The sequence below is a fragment of the Ochotona curzoniae genome, unplaced genomic scaffold, assembly GCF_017591425.1.
Source record: "Ochotona curzoniae isolate NIBS_2020 unplaced genomic scaffold, NIBS_Ocur_1.0 contig_1274, whole genome shotgun sequence".
Classification (NCBI taxonomy): Eukaryota; Metazoa; Chordata; class Mammalia; order Lagomorpha; family Ochotonidae; genus Ochotona; species Ochotona curzoniae.
The window spans coordinates 36,121,586-36,142,593 of record NW_024465023.1 but is presented as its reverse complement, the minus strand read 5'-3'; the positions used below and the strand labels follow the sequence as shown (position 1 = coordinate 36,142,593).

Sequence of the window (21,008 nt, the reverse complement as noted above, 5' to 3'; positions counted from 1 at the left end):
TATTTCTCCTCAGAGAGTGGCCTCTGTCCTACTTGCACAAACTGATCTTTCTTATACGTAAAAGGCACACTTCCAAGAAAGGCCTCAATAGATGGGAAAAATATCTTCTGCCCAAAGCCCATTTATATGCCTTTCCTCCTATTTTAGCATCATCTGCCTACTCCTTGGTTTCTCTAAAAGGCAGAAATGAGCTACTGACAGTTCTCACTGAATCCAAGTGCCCAGGCTGGTTAAGAAAAGGGGAAAGCAGTTGGAATCCTAACGAATGATACCCTCAAGTGATCAATACAGCCCATCATGCAGACTTTGATGTCCACTGGGAGAAATGTGAACTGTCTAAAACATAACGGGATTGTCAGACTTTCTCATTGGATGGATTTCTGACAGCACTAGTGCAGATGAAGTCTAAGGTCTAACCCTTGAACCTCTGTCCCACGGTTCATACATAGAAATGCCTACCAACTTTCCAAGTCTTTCAGAAAAATGCTACTTTGTGCCAACCTGAGGGACCAGGTCCGTTCTAGGAACAGAACTAAATCACGAAACATTGATTAACTCATGCAGTATGAAGCATTATAAATAAATGCTCTTTCAAGAAGACTCGCTTCTGAAAACCACCCACACCTGAGTATTATTTCTCCGGTTACCCTCTAAAAAGGAAAGCAAAGTCCCTTGAAATAAGGCCCTCAAGATGCCTGATAGTCTCAGCACTTATCTACCCAGCTCAAAAAGGTGGCTGTTCCTAAGTGATAGACAATCATTTTTGTTTGGGCCTATTAAATACTGTTATTAAGATACTAATAACACTACTAGTAGCAATAAATCATGTGGAGAAAAAAAGAGGAACAGTTTTTAGCCTGACTGGTAATGATAACCATACTGACAAAAAAAAGCAAAGTAATTTTTTTCTAAATTTTTGCATTTTCCAAAGAGTCACCTCATCTTTAGGCGATCACGGTTATCCTTTCTTCAAGCCATCAGGCCACCAAGGAAGTATACACATAATAATAAGGAAGCCTAAGATTACACCCAAATATATCCAGGGATGGTCTACACAGGGATAAACATGCCCCAGAACCAAATACTAGTTCAATTTAGGCTGCCAACTAGGTCACAAATTTCATGCTGTGGGTCAACAAGCGAACAAATCAGAGCGTTTCCTGTTAGCACCAACTCTTAAAAATGCTTCCTAGTACAAGATGTAACATGTCCCAATAAATTGGCTTAGACAACGTCATCAGGATGAACAGCTGGAAATGAGAAAGAAGTCTGGGCTTGCTTGTCAGGTTTTCTAAAATTCAGGGTGTGCTAACTATGGTTCTGTCTGGAGCCTGGGAGATTACATATATGACACTCAAAGGTGTTTTCAACTTGAGAACTCTTAAGAGGCCTACAATATGACCTGTGCCATAAAACAACTGGATTCAACATTCTCTCTGAACCTTTCTCACATATATGTTCATTCAGTCCTTCTGACAATCATTATACAATCTCAGTTTTTCATATAGTAAATTCAAAGCTCAGGGAAGGAGCTCCTAGCCTGATCATCCTGGCCATTGTATCCATTTTGGAAGTGAACCAGTGGGAAGATCTCTCTTGCTTTCTCTCCCTTTCAAAAACAGAAATAAATCTTTCGTTTAAAATGAGAGTTTCCAGTTCTAAATCTATTCTGAGTCTAGTGTTTCATATAGGTAAAACACTTTTCTCAGCTGCTTTCACTAGTATAAACAAAAGCAAATCAATTTTCAGGAAGGAAGTTGGATTTCTGTGATACCTGGTCTGAACAAATGCAAGTAATGAACTTTTTTGGACATTCCTTCATCTCCTGAACCCCAGGCAAGCCCCATTCTAGAGACATATGTTATGTGGAGAAATGAGTAAAGTGTATAGCCAGCTACTGACAGCATTTTAACTCTGACAAGCAAGTCTCATCTCCCAAAAATAGTAACACGTTGTCATTTGTCCTTGTACACAGCATATCCTCAAGTAGTGGGCAAATTCTCTCAAGACCAAAATCCAAACTAATGACAAAAACTTCTTTAGTGTGGAAAGTGACAAAGGGAAAACACCTGATTGGCTTGGAATTAAGGCGCAGTAGGTAAAAACTGACCTACCACAGAGGTGGCATTCACTGCAGACACAGCAATCTGCCCTAAGCTCCCACGGAGGAAACAGCTCATGAAAGCAGCTGAATGTACAAGTGGCTAAACATGCAGAATGAGGTTCTATAAGCTTTAATTCCATTAACCTGACCAGTTTCTAAGAAGGAACATGAACTCCTGGATCACTTTTGCAAAGTAAAATTGTATCTACTGAATTTACTGTCATTATGTATATGGCACCATTTGGGAAATATTGAGTTAATTTAAAAATATGTTAAAATTGATTTTACCTATATATCTGTACCTTTTTAGTGTGGCCACTACAAAAGTTTAAATTATATTTGTGGATTGAATTAATAGCATTAATGCTCACTCATTGATAATCTGTGATTTGCCTTTTCAGTTTGTTTGATCCTTTCCCTTGATTTAGTGTTTATCATAAGAGAGACCTCTCCCTGAAAGTGAAACCCATTTAGAATTATGACACTGATACTGGGTGTGGCTTAATTCTTCTTTCTAAAGCCATGTCTGTTAGCACAAAAGACAAGTTGTGTGTGTCTAGGTCCTCATGTTAGACCTGAGGACCTGTGGTTATTGATGTGCCCAGGGACTGATTTTTCAATCAACAAAGCTGAGCTAAAACACAGGTAGCATTTGAAGATGGGAGATGCTTCATGAGCAGAGAAGAAACAATTGACTAATTCATCAGAAAACTCTCAAGACAGAAGTGTATGAGAGGTCATTTTGTCTACTCCCTGCTTTTGAGACATAACCACATTTAAGTCAGCTCAATTAAGTAACAATGCTTTCTGAGTTTCAAGTTTCACAAAGAACTCTTTAACCCCCACTGGTCAACCTTAAAACATAAACTATCTTGGAGCGAATAATGTAGTAATGATAATGAACATGTGGTGATGATGATGATGATATGATAAAGTATTACCATTTGCCAAGTACCCAACAGGTGTCAAGTAACATGCTAGACATCTTATTTACATATATCATCAATTTTTAAAGCAAATATGCAAATCTCAATTTTTTAGATAAGGAACTCAAAGCTTAGGAAAAGTTTAAAAGTCTTTAAAAATCCATCATTTAGGAGGTAGAAAAGCTGCATCTCAGGTTATCTGCCTCCCAAATTTTCTGCTCCTTCCTTCATATCACACTACCATAATTCCAGTCTTGAGATCCTTATTCTCTAAGAGCCCAAATCCCACTTCAATCTTATTTTACAGGGAAACTAACAAAAAAAATGATAAGCCATAGTAAGGATACCGGTCATAACACACTTTATGTGGGAATGCTCATGTGTTTTATTTCATTTGCTGTGATATCCCCTGGCATTAAAGAATCTCCAACACAACTTTGCAGATGGAGGAAAACCAGAACTCAAACAACTGATTTCAGCTTATGGGAAGGAAGGCCAAGAGTTAGGATATCCCTGTCCAATGCTCTTTTTTCTCACAGCACCTTGCTAACTAGTGATCCCAAGGAAGCAGAAACTGCTGGAAGTCTCCTCGCAAGAGTGCTTTTTTTTTTTTTTTTTTTTTTTTTTTTTTTTTTTAATTAGGATCAGTAAATTTTCAGGGTAAAATGTCAAATAGGCTAAAACTTTGTAAGTCTATAGGCTGTATGTGGCCCATCCCCAGTATATATTTAGATCCCAGCTACTTGGCTTTCCTGCAAAAAGTTCAGTCAATAAGCTCTACTCCATATAGGGCAGAGGACCCAAACTCTTATATTACAATTAAAGACAATCCTGTGACAATTCATAGCTGGTGTTCATACTTCCCTTAATGAGAAAAATGAGGCAATGGAAGCAGAGAGGAGGACAGGAGAGGAGAGGGGGAAAGACCAGAATAGGGGAAAGCAGAACAATAGATAGGAAAGATCTAAAAGAAAGGATAAAACATGGCAGGACAAAGAAAGAAGATATCTTAGAAAGAGAATATTTCACACCAATATACAGTTAAAAGGTCTTCAAAACCATCAAGGTCAATTCCAGAAAAGGAAATTAAGGCCCAGATAAGAGAAGTGATTTGTCCAAAAGTGGGAGTTTGGGAGAAGTGATTATTAAAATAAACAAGAGACAAAGGCAAAAAGACTAGAAATGAGAAGGGTGTCAGTAGCTCAGGTCCTGGTAAAGAAAAGAAAAAGAAAATGGAAAGGTAAAGGGGGAGGAAAAGAAAGGAGGCAGAAGGGAAGTGGGAAAGAATGAGAGAGGGGAAAAAAGAAAAATATTAAGAAAAAAACACCAAGAATAAGCAGGAGAAGAAAGGATGGTCAAAACGAAAGACAAGGGTAAGCAGCTAAAGAGATAGAAGAGGAGAGTGAAGGCTGACACTCACCCTCACAAAGCTGGCAGGAAACCATCCCTCCTCATCGTCGATCTGGCCCCACCACCAATCCTTGTTGGAAGCATCCAAGACTTTGATGACGTCGCCAGCCTTAAAAGCCAACTCCCGGTTGGCCATGGTGACGTGATCCCATACTGCCTCAGCACTAACGATGGAATCTCCAGTGATCAGCTTAGGAGACAAAATGAGAATGTGTTCAGTCCATACAGCTGGCTACCTCATTTGTCCCTTCCCCCTCCCACAGAGTTCCACTACTTATTGAAAAACTCACATACTCTAGTGGTGAGGGGAGAGGCAGAAGGGCACAACACTGGAGCACAAGCTCTGCTGGATCACAAGACAAACAGCACTGTGAACTCTCAATTAACTAGTGTATGCTATGATCCAAAGTGTGAATGTGAACTAAACAAGCCTCATGTTTTATTACTATTCATGAATTTCTCCCCCAGACAAGAAAACAAACTTCAGTCTCAATCTGGTGTTTCGTGGCTGATACCATTGGCTACAATGAGGCTTGAATTTATCTGCTTTTAGTTCTTGTGCTCCTCTCCCTTTCCTCCTTCTTGGAAGTGTCCAATTGAGGGTAGATAATATATTATTTAACCCCACTGCACCCCCTCCCATGTCATTCCTCACACACAATGGACCCCAGTCCTGCAGCCTCCTGTTCTCACCCACACATGATGCCATCTGGAGAGGTCATGAATATGAAAGAATATGGTTTTCTATGATGCCTTGTGCACAGATGCTTTTGGCACAGTTTTGTTCAATTATTTCTGCCACCCTGTGAGATACAGAGGGGTCTGGTTTGGCTTCTGGATTTTATAAGACAGCCAAATTAAGCAACAAAGAATCAAGAGATGAGCCTAGGATTACTCAGCAAAGCAGGGCTATGAATGGTCACTAATTCTGGTCGTTAGTATTTCATAGTCAACAGGACTGGGATCCATACCAAATCAGGAAGATGAGTACATGTGCACATGCATGCATGCATACAAACACACATTCGTGACATTCATCTAAAAAATGGTAAGGATGTGGAAGGGTGATATGTTGTGTTATTTTTCTTTTCCTCCCAACCTGTAGGGGCCATTAGTTTTCTCAGAATTTAGAGAAATTGATTCCAGAATGTAGAACATGTGACTTGTGAATTAAAATACTAAACATTCTCTCCTCAACATTGAATAGAAACATTTGTCTTCTAGAAGTCAGCGTTTCCATCAGCCTGCTTTGTGGAAGGATTGGCTACCCAAGTTTAGTGAGAGCAAAATCAAAAGAGAAGTATATAGAATGCGTCTTTAAGATTTTTTTTTAAATTGGAAAGTCAGAATTACAGAGAGAAGGAGAGACAGAAAGAAGATCTTCCATCCACTGATTTCATTCCCCAAGTGGCTGCAACAGCCGGAGCTGGCCAATTCAAAGCCAGGAGCCAGGAGCTTCTTCCAGGTCTCCCATGCAGGCGCAGGGTCCCAAGGCTTTGGGCTACCCTCCACTGCTTTCACAGATCACAAGCGGGGAGCTGGATGGGAAGTAGAAAAGTGGAATAGCCGGGACATGAACCGGTGCCTGTATGGGATCCTGATTCGTGCAGGACAAGGACTTTAGGCACTAGGCTACTGCACTGTGCCCAGGAATGTACATCTCTAATCACAGATCTATTTTATAGCTATCATCCAGGAAATTAACCCTGTGGTCACAAAATGAATGCAGAAGCCAGGACACATATGTAGACACACAAAAACACACACTGATCTTTACACTTTGTAAGGTCACCATTAATTGTTCACAAGTCTGGTTTTCATGCTTCCTACTGCAGGGAAGGCATAGGGAAACTATCTCACTGTGGACACAAAAGAGATTGCCGGGTTTTTTCCTAATATCACCTTCCAAGTATTTCTTGCATTACTGTTTGTTCACTGCTTTCCACACTTAGTGTATCACTTTATCCTTACTGAATGAGCTAGGTCTCACTCATTCTAAATATGAAAATGTCAGCGTCAAAGAAGTGACCTGGCCCTTTAACCAATAACACAATCAATAAACTATGAAATCAGGTCTTTTTTATTTCATGTGCTCTTACACATATCAAATCATAACACTAATGTCTACCACTCAGCTATGCTGGATATACAAAACTCCAGCCTTAAGAACATTAGCCAGACAGATCTTATTCACAAAAATCCCTACAGGGAATTTAGATATCTGCCTTGAGTCACTGCTAACCCTCTTCTAAAGATTCTCATTTTTATGTTGAATTTGATTCCTTCCAAGGGTATTAAATCAACTTCATGGCCTCATTAGAAGGGGAGAGTTGCTTGTCACTGTCCTCGATAAAATAAACCTCCTACCAAAGATGGGCTCCAAATTGGTGTTGCTAGAGCTCAGTGAGAACATATAGCCCCATGTGGCCTTGTAGTTTAAATCTATATTCACAGCCATGTATCAGGGGTCAGAGGAGAATCTCCGCATCAATTACCAATCCTCTCCTCAGGACATTATGATGCTGTTTTAGGTTTCCCAAGACCAGATATGACTGATTCCATTGCTTTTCCCATTTTACTTTGTAGCCTTCTTTTTAGGGACTCTGCTTACCTTTCCCCAGCAGAAAATATCTCACTCTTGTCCTCATTTTGTCCTACTGAAATGGCCAGGGTCTTATGTTAGACAGCCTAACTTTACTCTGGATAAGGCCAATTCAGGACTCAATAGTCACAAATCAACAAACCAACTGACAAGTTTGTTGTCAAGGACTACTTAAAATTAATGACTGTTAGGGGCCAGGACAAGGTATAGTAGGCTAATCCTCCACTACCAGTGCTGACATTACATATGGGTGTCTCTGCTGCTCTACTTCCCGCACGGCTTCCTGCTTATGGCCCAGGAAAGTAGTGGAGGATGATCCAAGTCCTTCTGCTCCTGTACCCATGAAGGAGACCCAGAAGAAGCACCAGGCTCCTGGCCTTAGATCAACTCAGCTCCAACCCTTGTGCTATTTGGGGAGTGAACCAAAAGATGGAAGATCTCTCTCCGCCCCTCATCCCTGTAACTGCCTTTCAAATATAAATAAAATTAATCTTTTAAAAAATAGGCAGAATTTTAGCAGGCATAGTTACAAAGTACTTGCATGCAAGGAGGAGAAATACTAAAATCCAAAAGAAGATGATAGAAAATGTGATGACAAGCAAATAGTAAAGTTGGGAGAGGGTATGGCCAGGAAAAGGAAGTAGGAGGATAGCTGACTGCAAAGGTCAGTTGCAGCTATGTTTAAAAGACCTTTAATCTCAACTGGGGGAAAGAGAAAATCAAAGTTAATTTGGGGGAGGGAGACTAATCACAAATGATCATTGAGTCTTCAGGGTAGATTGCAAGGGAATACTGCCTTTCAAGCAGAAAGAGTATGTTAGGTATGGTGGGATCAGCAGGATGTGAAAGCATATTTGGAGCCCAAAGAAAGTCTGGGGAGACAAATAACAAAGATTTGGGAGTCAACGGTCCAATAAAAATCAGCAAATTTTGCCCTGGAAGGATTTGATACGTAATAAATAAATAAATAAATAAGTAAATCAATAAAGTCTAGATACCTGGAAAATAGCAACAATGTGAGGCGAGAAATAGAAGAGGGGTCACAGAAACAATGCTAAATGGATCTCACTTTACCATTTAGATATCAACAGTTTAAATATAAAAGCCAAAGACAAAAGTTTCAAGCACCAAGAGCTGATCAACATCATCAAGAGGCAGAGAGCTTCAGAACGCAAGCCAAGAAAAACATATTTCTGAACGGTTAAAGCAGGAGCTAAATTCCCTATTTCCAAACTGATCTGGACACCTCTTGTTCTAACCCCCCTCCTTCATTCCTTCATTCTGCAAGTCTGACAGAAATCCAGGAGGCAGTGCTTTTTTTTTTTTTTTTTTTGACTTGAGCAAGGTACGGCAATAATCTTGACTTGTGACTACTCACAAAATAACTTCTCAATTCCATGGTGATGCAGGACCAAATAAAGTTTGGCTCTAACTCTGACTTACCAGTGAGTGGGCACACAGTGTTTCCCATCTTCACACCAAAGACACTTTGGGACATGAATAAGATGATAGTGGGCAAAAGAGCCATAAGACTTTTTTTTCTTTTTTAATTATTATTTTATGATACAGTTCCATAGGTTCTGGGATTTAACCCCCCAAAACCATTTTCCCACTGATTTTTCCCATAGTATTACAGTAGTATAATCCTTCATATCTTAAAGATACATATATAAAAAATGGAATGAGATCCTATTCCTTTCTACTCAGATTGTCTAACGTAATCCTAATTTCAAATATCCTATCTCACAGATCGCACAGTGTTAAAAAGGACACTTGAAAAAGTTTGTGGAAACAGACTTAAAAAAATTGTGGAAACAGATTTTTTTAAAAAAAATAAGCTTATTGTGCTGCAGAAAATGTTGACTTGTGCATACTTTTTCCTAATACATGCTTTCCAAATGAGCTTTTTCAAAATGCCCCTCATATAACTTTTATCAGAATAATGTGCCTGAATTTAACCTGTAAATGTGATCATTATACTCCAAAGGCAGTGGAAGTTTGAAATTTAAGGCTGAATTCTGATCAACTCTAAGTTTATGTTTATAGCTTTGAGTGACTGGTGGACCTTTTCATAGCAGTATGTTTATTTGAAAGGCAAAGTGACAGAGGTGGAAGGGGTGAAGATAGAGAAAGAGATTATCCATCTTCTGGTTCACTCCCCTAAATGGCTGTAAAAGCAAGAGCTGGGCAGGCCAAAGCTAGACTCCAGAAATTCCATCCAAGTATTTCACATGGGTAGCAGTAGTCCAAATACTTGAATCATCCTCCATTGCTTTCCCAGGAACATCAGAGGAGAGCAAGTTTGGAAGCAGAACAGGGGGGGCTCAAATAATCACTCTGCTATGGAATGCCAACCTCACAGGAACTGCCTTACCCTGCTGTACCATAATGCCAGCCCTTAGTGAACCATTTTGACAGGGGAAAAAATGACAGAAGGAAGAGAAGAAAGTAACACAGGGTTGGGGGAGGGTAGAGCAGAAAGGAAAAGAAGGAGATAAATAAATAGACTCATTGAAAGCACATGCTAGGATCATTTAGCGAGCGCAGGCTCTAGAAATCTCCCAGGTGAGCATTAGTATCTGCATTTTCCCTGATGATGACCTGTGAGGTTAAAGAAGTGGTCTAGAGTAACCCTTAGTCCATACTGAGGCATATTTAAGTCTCCAGTTGACCTTACTCTACAGTTTGCTTTTATTAACCCTCCAAGAGCCTATGAAAAAGGCAGCGAGGGAGCATTCTGTAAATGACTTAGAGCAGTGGGATTTTTTTTTTTAACTCTGACTGCTGAGCCCCCAAATTAGGGTTGATAACTGCATTTCAAATAGGTCCCTAGGTGAGCCAAAGCTACTGACCCAGGGTACAACTGTGCAGCAACTGCCTTGGAAAACTTCCCCTATCTAGGCTTTAGCCTTTGCCTCTCATGATGCCTCACTCTTTCCAGGGATGCACATGCCATGCAGTCCCTTGGGATCTCTGCCTTAGCATTTCCTACTTATTTTTATGAAGTCTTCCTCAGTGGTTGGGATTCAACTGAAAAGAACAGTCAGGGTCATGTAAGGAGCATAACCAACACAGGGGAAAAAAAAAAAAAAAGAAAGAAAGAAAAAACTTGATCACAGGCTTCACACAGTTTGAGTCATACCATTTGTCATCCTCCTTTATTTTTGCCTTCTACCCGAACAGTGCCACACCCAGGCTGATACTTAATCAGTGTGAATATCTGCCAGAAATACTGAGTGTTAACAGCAAGAAGAAGAAGAAGAGATAGGCTTTTTTTTTCTTTGCTTTGTTTTTTTAGTAACTACCGTGTATCATGTGGAACAGCAAATGTGCCAGATCTCGCCAAGGTAGCTGAGCTGCATCGGCCTTCTGTGAAGCTTCACAAGAAAAAGGGGCTCTTGCCTCTCTATGAGATTTTTTCAGTTTGTTGCCTACTTCTATCTTCTTACAGGGCCTCCTTCGACAGCCAAGCATAGACAAGATGCCTCTCCTTTGATTCCTTTGAAGCACATTTAAAACAGGATGGGATTTTATGCTGTCTCCTGGAGTACTCAGATTATTCTTTTAATTTAGCCTTACAAATAGACTCTGGTTATCTAGCCCAAAGTGTGGAAGGATATTCTTCCTCCTCATCTCCAGAAAAAAAAAAAAAAAAAAAAGAAAGAAAGAAACCTACAAATTCAGACCATTCCAACAAAAGCTAGCAAGCACCACAATGTACAGCAAAGACAGATGGGCCATGGAAAAAATACTTCCAGTAATTCAATGAATGACCTTGAGAAGGTCCCTTTCTTGATCTCAATCTATTACTTTATCAGTCAAGTGACACAGTGGAACCACACCAACTGAAAGTTCTGCAAAGTACAGTGACTTTACTATTGTGGCTCACATTTCATGGTTTTTTATTTTAAATGCAGATTTACAGAGAGAGGAGAGACAGACAGTTCTTCCATCCACTGGTTCACTCCCCAAATGTCCATAATGGCTGGAGATAAACTGGTCCAAAGCCAGGAGTCTGGAGATTCTTCTAGCTCTCCCACGTGGGCACAGGAGCCCAAGGACTGGGGCTATCTTTGCTGCTTTCCCAGGCACATTAGCAGAAAGATGGACTGGAAGCAGGGCAGCTGGGACCAGAGCTGGTACACATATGGGATGCCAGTGCTACAGGCAGAGACTTAACTTACTACACCATAGTGTCACTGCACTACCCCCAACTTACTCTTTTTTGTTTCCTTAAAAGTTGCTCACCCCAAACCTGGCACAGTAGCCTAGTAGCTAAAGTCCTCACCTTGCATGCACCTGAGTCTCAAATGGGTGCTAGTTCATGTCCTGGCTGCTCCACTTACCTTCTGGTTTCCTGCTCGTGGCCTAGGAAAACAACAGAGGACAGCCCAAAGCCTTGGCTCCTGGCTTCAGATCAGCTGAGCTCATTCTGTTGCTGCCACTTGGGGAGTGAACCAGTGAGTGCAAAATATTTGTCCCTGTATCTCCTTCTCTCTGTAAATCTGCTTTTCAATAAAAATGTTGTCATTTGTTATTATTGCTCTCTAATGGGAAAAATGAGAAGTTTGGAGGAGCCCATCAGATGTAGCCCTATATGCCTCTGAATCAGCCATATCATTATCCAACAGTTAAATGTCGGGGCACTGGAACTAAACATCTTCTTAACTGCATTATTTTGACCATCTCTTCCTTAACTTCATCCTTGACTACTTCAGCCTCCTCATTCCCTCATTCACTTTCTATATAAGAAGATGAGAAGAAAATAACAAAAATATTAAGAAAGTAACAGTTTTAATTTAGAGGTAAAGTTATAAATCAGGGTAATAATCCCCAAATACCTACGATGTTCACTTGTGACTGGTAAATCTAAACCATTTGCCTAGGGGTATGTGGTATAGCATTGCAGCTACAACCTGAGATGACCACATCCCATATCAGAGCACCCATATTAAGTCCCAACTACTCAACCTCTTTTCTTAAAAAAAAAATTATTTATTTGAAAGGCAGAGTTCTAGAAAGAAGAAGAGAGACAGAGAACCTTCCAGCTTCTGTTTCTTCCCACAAATGGCCACAGTGGCCAGGGCTGGTCCAGGCTAAATCCAGAGGACTGGAGCTTCTTCTGGGCTTCCACATGAGTGGCAGCAGCCTAAACACTTGGACCACCTTCAGCTATTTTCCTGGCACATTAGCAGAGAGATGAATGGGAAATAGCACATTAAAGACTCGAACTGGCACTCCCTCCCCCATATATATGCTGGAATTGTAGGTAGAGGCTTAGTCTGCCCAGCTACTCTGGTTCTGGTCCAGCTTCCTGCTGATGAATCCCAGGACACAGCAGATTTGGGATCCCTGTTACACATGGGGAAAATATGAGTGGAGTTCCAGGGTCCTGGTTTCAGCCTGGCTCAGCCCCAGCTATTGTACACATTTGAGGAGTGAACCAATAAACTCAATCACCATCTTTCTCTCTCTCTCTCTCTCTCTCTCGCCCCCCGCCCCCACCCCCGCAGCCTGTGCCTTTAAGGTAGGCAAAAAATACACATTTTTTTAAAAAGTTGCCTAATCCACAATGACAAGTCTTGTTTTTAGCCTCTATCTGACATTTTATGACCTGATCCCCAAAACCAGACAAGCTCTGAAGCAGATCATAGCAACAAAATTATTAGCATGCTTACCACTTCAAAGAACATTGTTTAGCATCAAGCAACCTGTGTATATAACACGTATACAGACGGCTGATAGGCCAATCAGGAGTTGCCAAGAGTCATGATCATGTGACTTCTGGGACAGGCCAGTTTTTGCTAAAGTTCTATACAGGTGCCTAACGGTAGTTAGCAAAATGAACAGAAATGCCTGGCAGGAAAAGTCATACCATAAATATTATTTGTTAAAATCACAAGAGTTGTCTTTTCATTTTCCCAAGACTTACCAGTTTACATTAGCTACTTCTAGCTTCAGTTTGGGTGCTGCTATCCCTTATAACTAAATAACTTTAGTTCTGAGTAAAATTATTAATACAGTACATGGATAATGGGTCTAAATAGGCTGAAAGGAAGTACATAAATTACCTCTTCATTATATGATCACCTATTCTCGGATTTGGGTATGTATTTTGTGAGTCATTATGCATTAGCTTCCTCTAATGTCCCTGATATCATGCTACTCAATTTTTTATTAAAAAAAAAAAAAGGAAAGATCTACTGTTAGTACAAGCCCAACTTGGTGGACATGAAGCCTAGCTGAGGGGCTAATGTGATGGCATATAAGGCTAATCCACAGTCTTCATGTCAACATTCCATATGGGCATTATTAGTTCACTGTCCTGGCTGTTCCACTTTTGATCCAACTCCCTGCTTGTGACCTGGGAAGACAGAGGAGGATGATTCACGTCCTTGGGAACCCTGCATTCATATGAGAGATCCAGAAAGAAACTCCTGGTTCCAGATTGGCTCAGCTCTAACTGCTGTGGCCATCTGTGCAGTGAACCAGAGGATGGAAGACCTCTCTACCATTAGTTCTCTCTGTGAACTCTACATTTCAGATAAAAATAATCTTTAAAATAAATCGAAAGTAATCTAGGTGGTTTGGTTTGACCTAAAAGATGATCCTAGACAAACAGAAGGCTCAATAAGATTAAAACAGAACCTCTAATCCAAACACCTGTATTATAGGGGATACAAGCTAATTCACTCCTGCGTGTTTTTTCACCCCTTCCAAGCTAGGATCACTTCTTGCATCTCTTCCAAAGGGAAATTACAAAGTGAGTTCAGCTATAATGGTGACCAAAAACATAAGACAAGGTGAGTTCCTTGCTTGGTCTTAACTTAAGCAACAGACTCTGGCGGTTTGAAGCTCCAGGCATGAGCTCCAACACATCAATCGAGTTGCTTCCCCCAAAGTTTTAAGAGCTTGATCTTGCTGAGAAAATGAATTCTTGAAAAAAAAAAATGTAGTCGAATGGGCCAAAGCATTGCACAAATCTAAGAGAAAAATGATTGTGAACAACCAATCACCATCTTACTGCTGGCTAGAGGGAGTCTCCAACAACAAGAGCAGTTCTTAATTTGATAAACAGTTTAAGTAAAGCAATTGAAGACAGCAGTTACTATAAAGTTGTTCTGGGATCTTTGGGTATCACTCAGGTGCCTCTGCCCAATAAGCCAAGTATAGGAACACAAATTTAATATACTTCAAAACATGAGTGAAGGGGGCAGTAATGTGGTTTAGCAGGTAAAAGCTGCCACCCATATGAGTGCTCTAGTCCTAATTGTTTCACTCCCAATCCAGCTCTCCACTAAGGCACCTATGAAAGCAGCAGAAGATGGTACAAGTCGTGTGGTCCCTGCACTCACATGAAAGACCAAAGAGCAGCTCTGGGTTCTTGGCTTCAGATGGGCCCAGTTCTGGCCCCTGCAGACGTCAGAGGCGTAAAGTAGTGAGTAGAAGATCTCTCTCTATGTAACTCTGCCTTTCAAATAAATAAGTTCAGGTAAAACAATTATTACTTGAAGATGGAATTAAAAGCTGTATTAGTGTGCAGAAAGTTTTTTTTAAAATACATGCGATTATCTTTGAATACACATTATCCATAAGCTTTCTGAAGATCTCTTACACACCAGAGTTTCTTCACATGAGGTTCACGAACTCCTTGTTAAGAAGTGACTACAGCATTTTTAACAAAAAGCCCCAGTGAATCAGAATCATGTGTCAAATGAAATGGTATTAAGTATTCTGAGGCTAAGGAGTTTCCCAATACAAAAATTTCTCCTTTCTGTAGTGGGCCACTCAGAAGAAACCAGAAGCTCTGGAAATATCTGAAGACTTCTGTTTTAACATTAGATTCCAGGAGTCTGAGGTAGCTCGTCCAGCTAGATTTTCCAAGTGTGTCCAGAGGCTATCTATGCCTGCTCTGTTCTGTTCTCACTCTTGCACAAATCTTCAGCACTGAGGCCACTGCTGGCCCTAATGGAAATTCCTACCAGAATCTTTCTATGCTACAGTCTAGGAACAATATCCTAGAGCTATACTGATTCTACACAAGGCAACCTCCAATATTCTATAGGACAAATCATTACTTAAAATAATAATGATAAACTCAGCAATACCATCTTTACGAATGCTTGAGTGGAAGCATGCTATTTCAAGCTGGAGGTTTTACTGATCCATGAGTGTCTGTTGAGCCAGCTTGGACCCTGTACAAAGTGTGCCTGGGTATCATGCCCTTCTTAGATTTGTTGTGGATAACTGAACTCCAGTCACACAGTGGGGTGTCTTGTTGCTTTTATCCCAGGAGATAAGTGCTGGCCAAAGTAAGTCTAGGGGAGAGACAGAAGGTGCTGAAAAGAGTACCCTATTCCCTAAGCTGACCTAGATCTGTCCTAAATACTTGAATTTCTCCGTTTAGTTCCACTTGGACAGGTGCTAGGAGCATTCACTTTCCCAAGTATGATTTAAATCCCAACCTTGGAATTTCCTGGATAGGGTTGGGGGTAGGGCTCCTCTAGGTTTCCAGAAGGGTAGGAGGAGGGGGCTTGATTTACATGAAAAATCTGTCCTCCGTGCCTCCCACATGCATAGTTCTATACTCATCAACATCTCAGCTAGAGGGTGGGTGGGCAAGGCAAAGAGACGGGAAAGTCATTTTTTTTTTATCCATTTGACAGATGCCATGTTAAAATTTTCTAGGGGAAGGAAAGCTGCAGGTGGGGGAGGAGCATGAGAAGAGATAGGTTGGAACTAATGGTTCTAATGTCTTTATATTTGGCCATCTGGTCTAAGGTACAGAGAAAAAAAAAAACAGTATTTACTAAGGAACACTGTGACTGGCTCTTGTATGGGAAGAAAAGGAAGAAAAAATAAATACATCTCAATTAACTTAAACCACCTTTAAGTGTACTGACATGCCCATCCAGGACACAGGCCTCAAAAAGCTCTGAGTCTTGGCGTGTACTTCCAAAAAGAATATAAGTGTCTCCTGGGGAGTCATTACAGCTCAGAGAGGAAATCTGCATTTAAACAGCCTATCAGAATGTGAAAGATAGCTTCCAGTGGTTCATTGATCTCCCTCTGCCACTTGGCTCACATTGAAAGAAAAGACATCGGGTCAAAGCCAAGGCACTTTCGCGTTAGCTGGCTTTCGTGATCCTGGGCAGACTATGTTTCTCCTGCAAAGCCTTGCAAAGTCCTGAGCTTCCAACAGACCTACAGTAAATGGTGGATGAGTGGATGACAGAGGCATTCAGTGAACAGGCATCCACTGATTCAGGCCCCAGGAGACCCACATAGCTGATCTGACTTCCCCTCAGACCTTGTTGTTAAAGAAGTGGACAGAGGCATACAACATCCAAACCTGAGCTAACAGGACACCAGAGATGCAAAATTGGACCTCCTACCCTCTAGGCTAGAGATAGCACCAGGACTGTTGCTGTAGGAAAAGTGGCTGAGTTTATAACAAAAACTTTTCAAGTAGGTCAGCCAAGCTTATGTAATGAAGCGTCAGCCTGTCTGGGTTAGGAGGAAGAGGTGGGGGTGGAGAAGGGAAAAGACCCTGGGCACTTGAGAGAGGAACAAAGCATTCAATGAAGTGTCAGGCTTTGAAACTACTTCTTGACTCCGCCTGGGCTAAAACCTGTGAAAGGTAGTGGTTTCTTATACTCAGAGGCAGTCAGAATTTGGAGACTTCCAAAAGCTAGTACACCTGATTGAGTCCTCCGTTTCACAAGAAAACTGAGTCTCCAGGGGGGAAAAAAAGTTCTATAAAATGCCAACCTAGGAAGCAGACGTGATGGCTCCATTGACTAAAACTCTACCTGCAAGTGCTGGCATCCCATATAGGCGCCTGTTCATGTCCCAGCTGTTCTACTTCCCATCCAGCTCCTGGTTTATGGTCCGAGAAAGCGGTGGAGGATAGCTTAAAGCCTTGGGATCCTGCACCTTGTGGAAGACCTGGAAGGATTTCCTGGTTCCCTATGGCCTAACCTCTGGACACTGTGGTCATTTAGGGAGTGAACCAGCAGATGGATGATCTCTTTGTCTCTCCTTCTCTCTGTAAATCAGACTTTCCAAAGAAAAATAAATATTTTAAAGAGCGTCAAGCTAGGAAACCACAAAGCCAATATTAGAAACCAGTCCTAGAATTTAAAACAAAAAATTAAAAGGAGAAAAAAGCCAACTGTTTTGAAACTGAACACCCCTGTACTGTTAAAAATAGAATATGTAGCTGCTCTTGACACAAGAAATGTCAGTGTGAAATGATAGAACATTAATCTTATACAATAAAAATATAAGAAACACATTTATCTCATTATTATTATTACTGCTATCATATGTGCTTCATAAGAATCTTTACAGAAATAGAAATTAAATAAAAATGAGATTAATAGCTTCACATATAAAGATCATTTTTGTGTGTGTGTGACAAGTGTTAGCCCAGAGGGCCTTTCAGATGCAAGAAAAGGGAGCAGGCAGAGAGCTCCTAGTGGGCCAAGGAGGAACAGCCCGCAGGGATTTCTGGGAAAAACCACTTGAGCAAGATCCTTGGAGCTTGCCTCACATCAGGGACCTGGGGCGGGTGGGAGACTGGGTGGCGTTTCTCCCTTAAAATCCCCTTTTACATCAGATATATTAAGGAAACACTACAGAACTAATTGTCTTACCCATCTTCCTGTAGCACCTGAACCTCTGTAAAGATTTTCAAAAAAAAAAAAAAAAGATAGAAAAAAATGCAAGGAGACTCATTCAAATGCAGCCAACCAATCAGAAGACAACCCATACCCCTACCTCAAGCCCCATCAGCATGACTACTTAAGCAGCTACCTCCTCAGTGTGGGCACGACTGCCCCAGCCCACTGCCTTGTGAACAGTGAACCTCGCCTGGGAGCAGACCCCAATAAAGTCTGCGTTTATCTTCGTTTTCGTCTCAGTAGTCCCACTGTTTTTGGAACAATTTTATTCTTTTTTTTTTAAAGATTTATTTTTATTATTTTTTTTTATTGGAAAGGCGGATATACAGAGAGGAGAGACAGAGAGGAAGATCTTCCGTCCAATGATTCACTCCCCAAGTGAGCGCAACGGGCCGATACTATGCCGATCCAAAGCCAGGAGCCTCTTCTGGGCCTCCCACACGGGTGCAGGTTCCCAAAGCTTTGGGCCGTCCTCGACTGCCTTCCCAGGCCACAGGCAGGGAGCTGGAAGGGAAGCAGGGCTGCCGGGATTAGAACCGGCGCCCATATGGGATCCCGGGGTGCAAGGCGAGGACCTTTAACCACTTGCGCCACCGCGCCGGGCCCGAACAATTTTATTCTTAAAGGAGTATCTACATCACTGTTTTAGACATTTTCTGCCACTCTTTCTTGCCACAGCTCCACGGATATTAACCCATCAATTGCCAATCCATTTGACAGATGTTGTGGGATAATCTAGGGGAAGGAAAATAGGTGGTGTAGGAGCAGGGCAGGACATAGGCTGGAACTAATAGTTCTAGAACTTTGAGAATGTCTATCATTACTAGATGTCTACACTAAGGGATCTCAAAGTCAAATTCATACCAGAACACAAATGCAAGTAGGAAAGAAAAAAAAAAAAAACTGGATGGGAAGAATGGGATCCAAGCCTGGCTTGGCTTAATTACGTACTTCATGAACTTGGACAGATCAAGCTCCTTCCTAAGTTACTTTGACTAGGTTATTTTAAGTGCAATGTTGAAATTCTCTATAAGCAACACAGTTGCTTTATTTTTTAAAAGCAGATTTTGATAGGACACAGGATGAGGATGAAAACACAGAAACCTGAAGACAACAAAGGAACCGGGATGGGTTTAGAAAGGTGATATGACAAAAACTGATTATTTCAATTTGGGGGAGGAGGGCACCTAGAATACTGCTCCAGTACAGGCATGGACCTCCTGTTCCACTGCCAGAAGGAACAGCACTGTCTACTCAACTGAGGCCATTAGGTTCAAGCTACTTAAAACAGCTTCTATGAAAACAAAATGTACCAGCAGCTCATCCATCTGTTCAGCAAAATATAATTTCGAAGTTGCTTTGACATTCATGAGCTCACTAGATCCTTCTGTCAATTCTGGGAGATTAACGGAGATCAGTGGTTCCATTTTAAAGATGAGGAAATTGGGGCTTGGAGCAATAGCCTAACGGCTAAAGTCCTCACCTTGTACTCTCTGGGATCCCATACAGGTGCTGGTTTTAATCCCGGTGGTCCCGCTTTCCATTCAGCTCCCTGCTTGTGGCCCGGGAAAGCAGTCGACTACCCAAAGCCTTGGGACCCTGCACCCATGTGGGAGACCCCAGGGGAGGCTCCTGGCTCCTGGCTTCAGAACGGCTCCAGCCATGGTGGTCACTTGGGGAATGAATCATTGGATGGAAGATCTTCATCTCTCCCCTCCTCCCTGTATATCTGACTTTTCAATAAAAATAAACTTTTTTTAAAATGTGAGGAAGCTGAAACCTAGACAAACGAAGTCATATAGCAGAGGCCAGAAAAAAAACTCAGATCTTGGGATTCATTATTTTTTTCCTAATAAGAAAAAGTGATGGTAGCAGATTAAGTCACCACTTGCAATGCCCACATTCCATAACAGACTGCCAATTCGAGTCCCTGTACTCCACTTCTAGTCTAGTTTACTGTTAATGTGCCTGGATTGGCAACAGATGATGGTACAAATGCCGCAGCCCCCACCACTCTTGTAAGAGAGCCAGATGGCAGTGTAGGCTTTGACTTCAACCTATACCAGTCTCAGCCATCGTGGGCATTTGGGGAGTGAGCCAGAAGATGGAAGATCTCTCTCATTCTCTGTATTACTCTGCCTTTCAAGAAGATGAGAGGAAACGTTTCTTTTCCCCTAAAAAACAATGGAAAAGTAGCTAACATCTATTTATGCTTAAGTCACAGAAAAATCTAACCTTTTATATATACCAACTTACTTCATTTTCCAGTTTAAAAAATGAAGAACCCAAAGTGCAGACAGACAATCTAATTGCTGAAGCCCACACAGAACCAGAACTAGAACATAGGCAGGCTTACTTTAGAACCAGTACTACTAACTGCTGCTGCCTGTGAAATATCCTCATATTCCCAAAGTGCGTAAGACAAAGAAGCATCAAAGAACCTCCAAGGTTTAAGCTGTATGTAGAACAGTGTGTATAATATATTATCATTAAAAGGGGGAAGATGGAAACACTTATATTTGCTAGGATATCACTAGCACATTTTTCTGGAAGGACTCTAGTAGCTGCTATGGAGAGAAACTGGTTGGTTAAATAGCAGGGATAAGAGGAAGACTTTACTGGGTACTCTGTTGTGCTTTCTGAATCTCAAGCCATGTGAATGTATTTCTTATTCAATCACATTTTTTTTTTTTTAGAAAGTGGTGTCTAAGGTCATGAAAGAAATTACATGAATGCCATTAGGGATATAGCAGCTAATGCTTCCTATTCAAAATCTTTCTGGGTCCCCCAACTTGAAGAAAAGAAAGTGCTTGTCCTCTTTTCCTCCAGTGCTCCACTCACCGCTTTCAGTGTTGTTCAATTTCCCAGAAGGGCTAACACTAGTTGTTCTGTAAGCTTTAGCAGCCTACGTGAAAACAGAAACTGATTCAGTTAAGCTCCCATGGCCAGTGAGTGGAAAGCTAAAATAAAGTAATACATTAGTGGCAGGAGAGAATACAAAAGCCTTTTTATCCAAATGCATGATACCCAAGGTCCAAGTTACAGATTTCACCATCTTCTTTCTATCATCACCATCTCAATGTGCCTATTCTTCCTAGGCTCAGAATGACAACAACGACCCAGCAAGCTAGAGAGGCTCCAGGAAAACCTGCCCAGCTCAAGTCTACGATATACAAAGGAACAGTACACCAAGGGAGGACAAGCAAGCACAGCTGGGGTTTAATGTCTATATTGAGATCAGGTCAGAGCCAGCCCAGTTGGTCTCCAGGGACTCTCTCAGC

At 41.3% G+C, this 21,008-nt stretch overlaps 1 protein-coding gene across 12 annotated transcripts in view; it reads right to left on the bottom strand.

Moving 5' to 3' along the window:
• Window positions 1-21,008, bottom strand: part of ARHGEF9 (Cdc42 guanine nucleotide exchange factor 9) — a 162,109-nt gene that overhangs the window by 97,998 nt on the left and 43,103 nt on the right. For 8 of the 12 annotated variants that reach the window (XM_041002433.1, XM_041002463.1, XM_041002429.1 and 5 more), the window contains one exon: window positions 4,451-4,630. The exons of the other annotated variants lie outside the window; for them this stretch is intronic. In XM_041002433.1, the coding sequence (XP_040858367.1) occupies window positions 4,451-4,630 (180 nt within the window). The remainder of the gene's footprint in view (window positions 1-4,450; window positions 4,631-21,008) is intronic. 12 annotated transcript variants of the gene reach the window in all.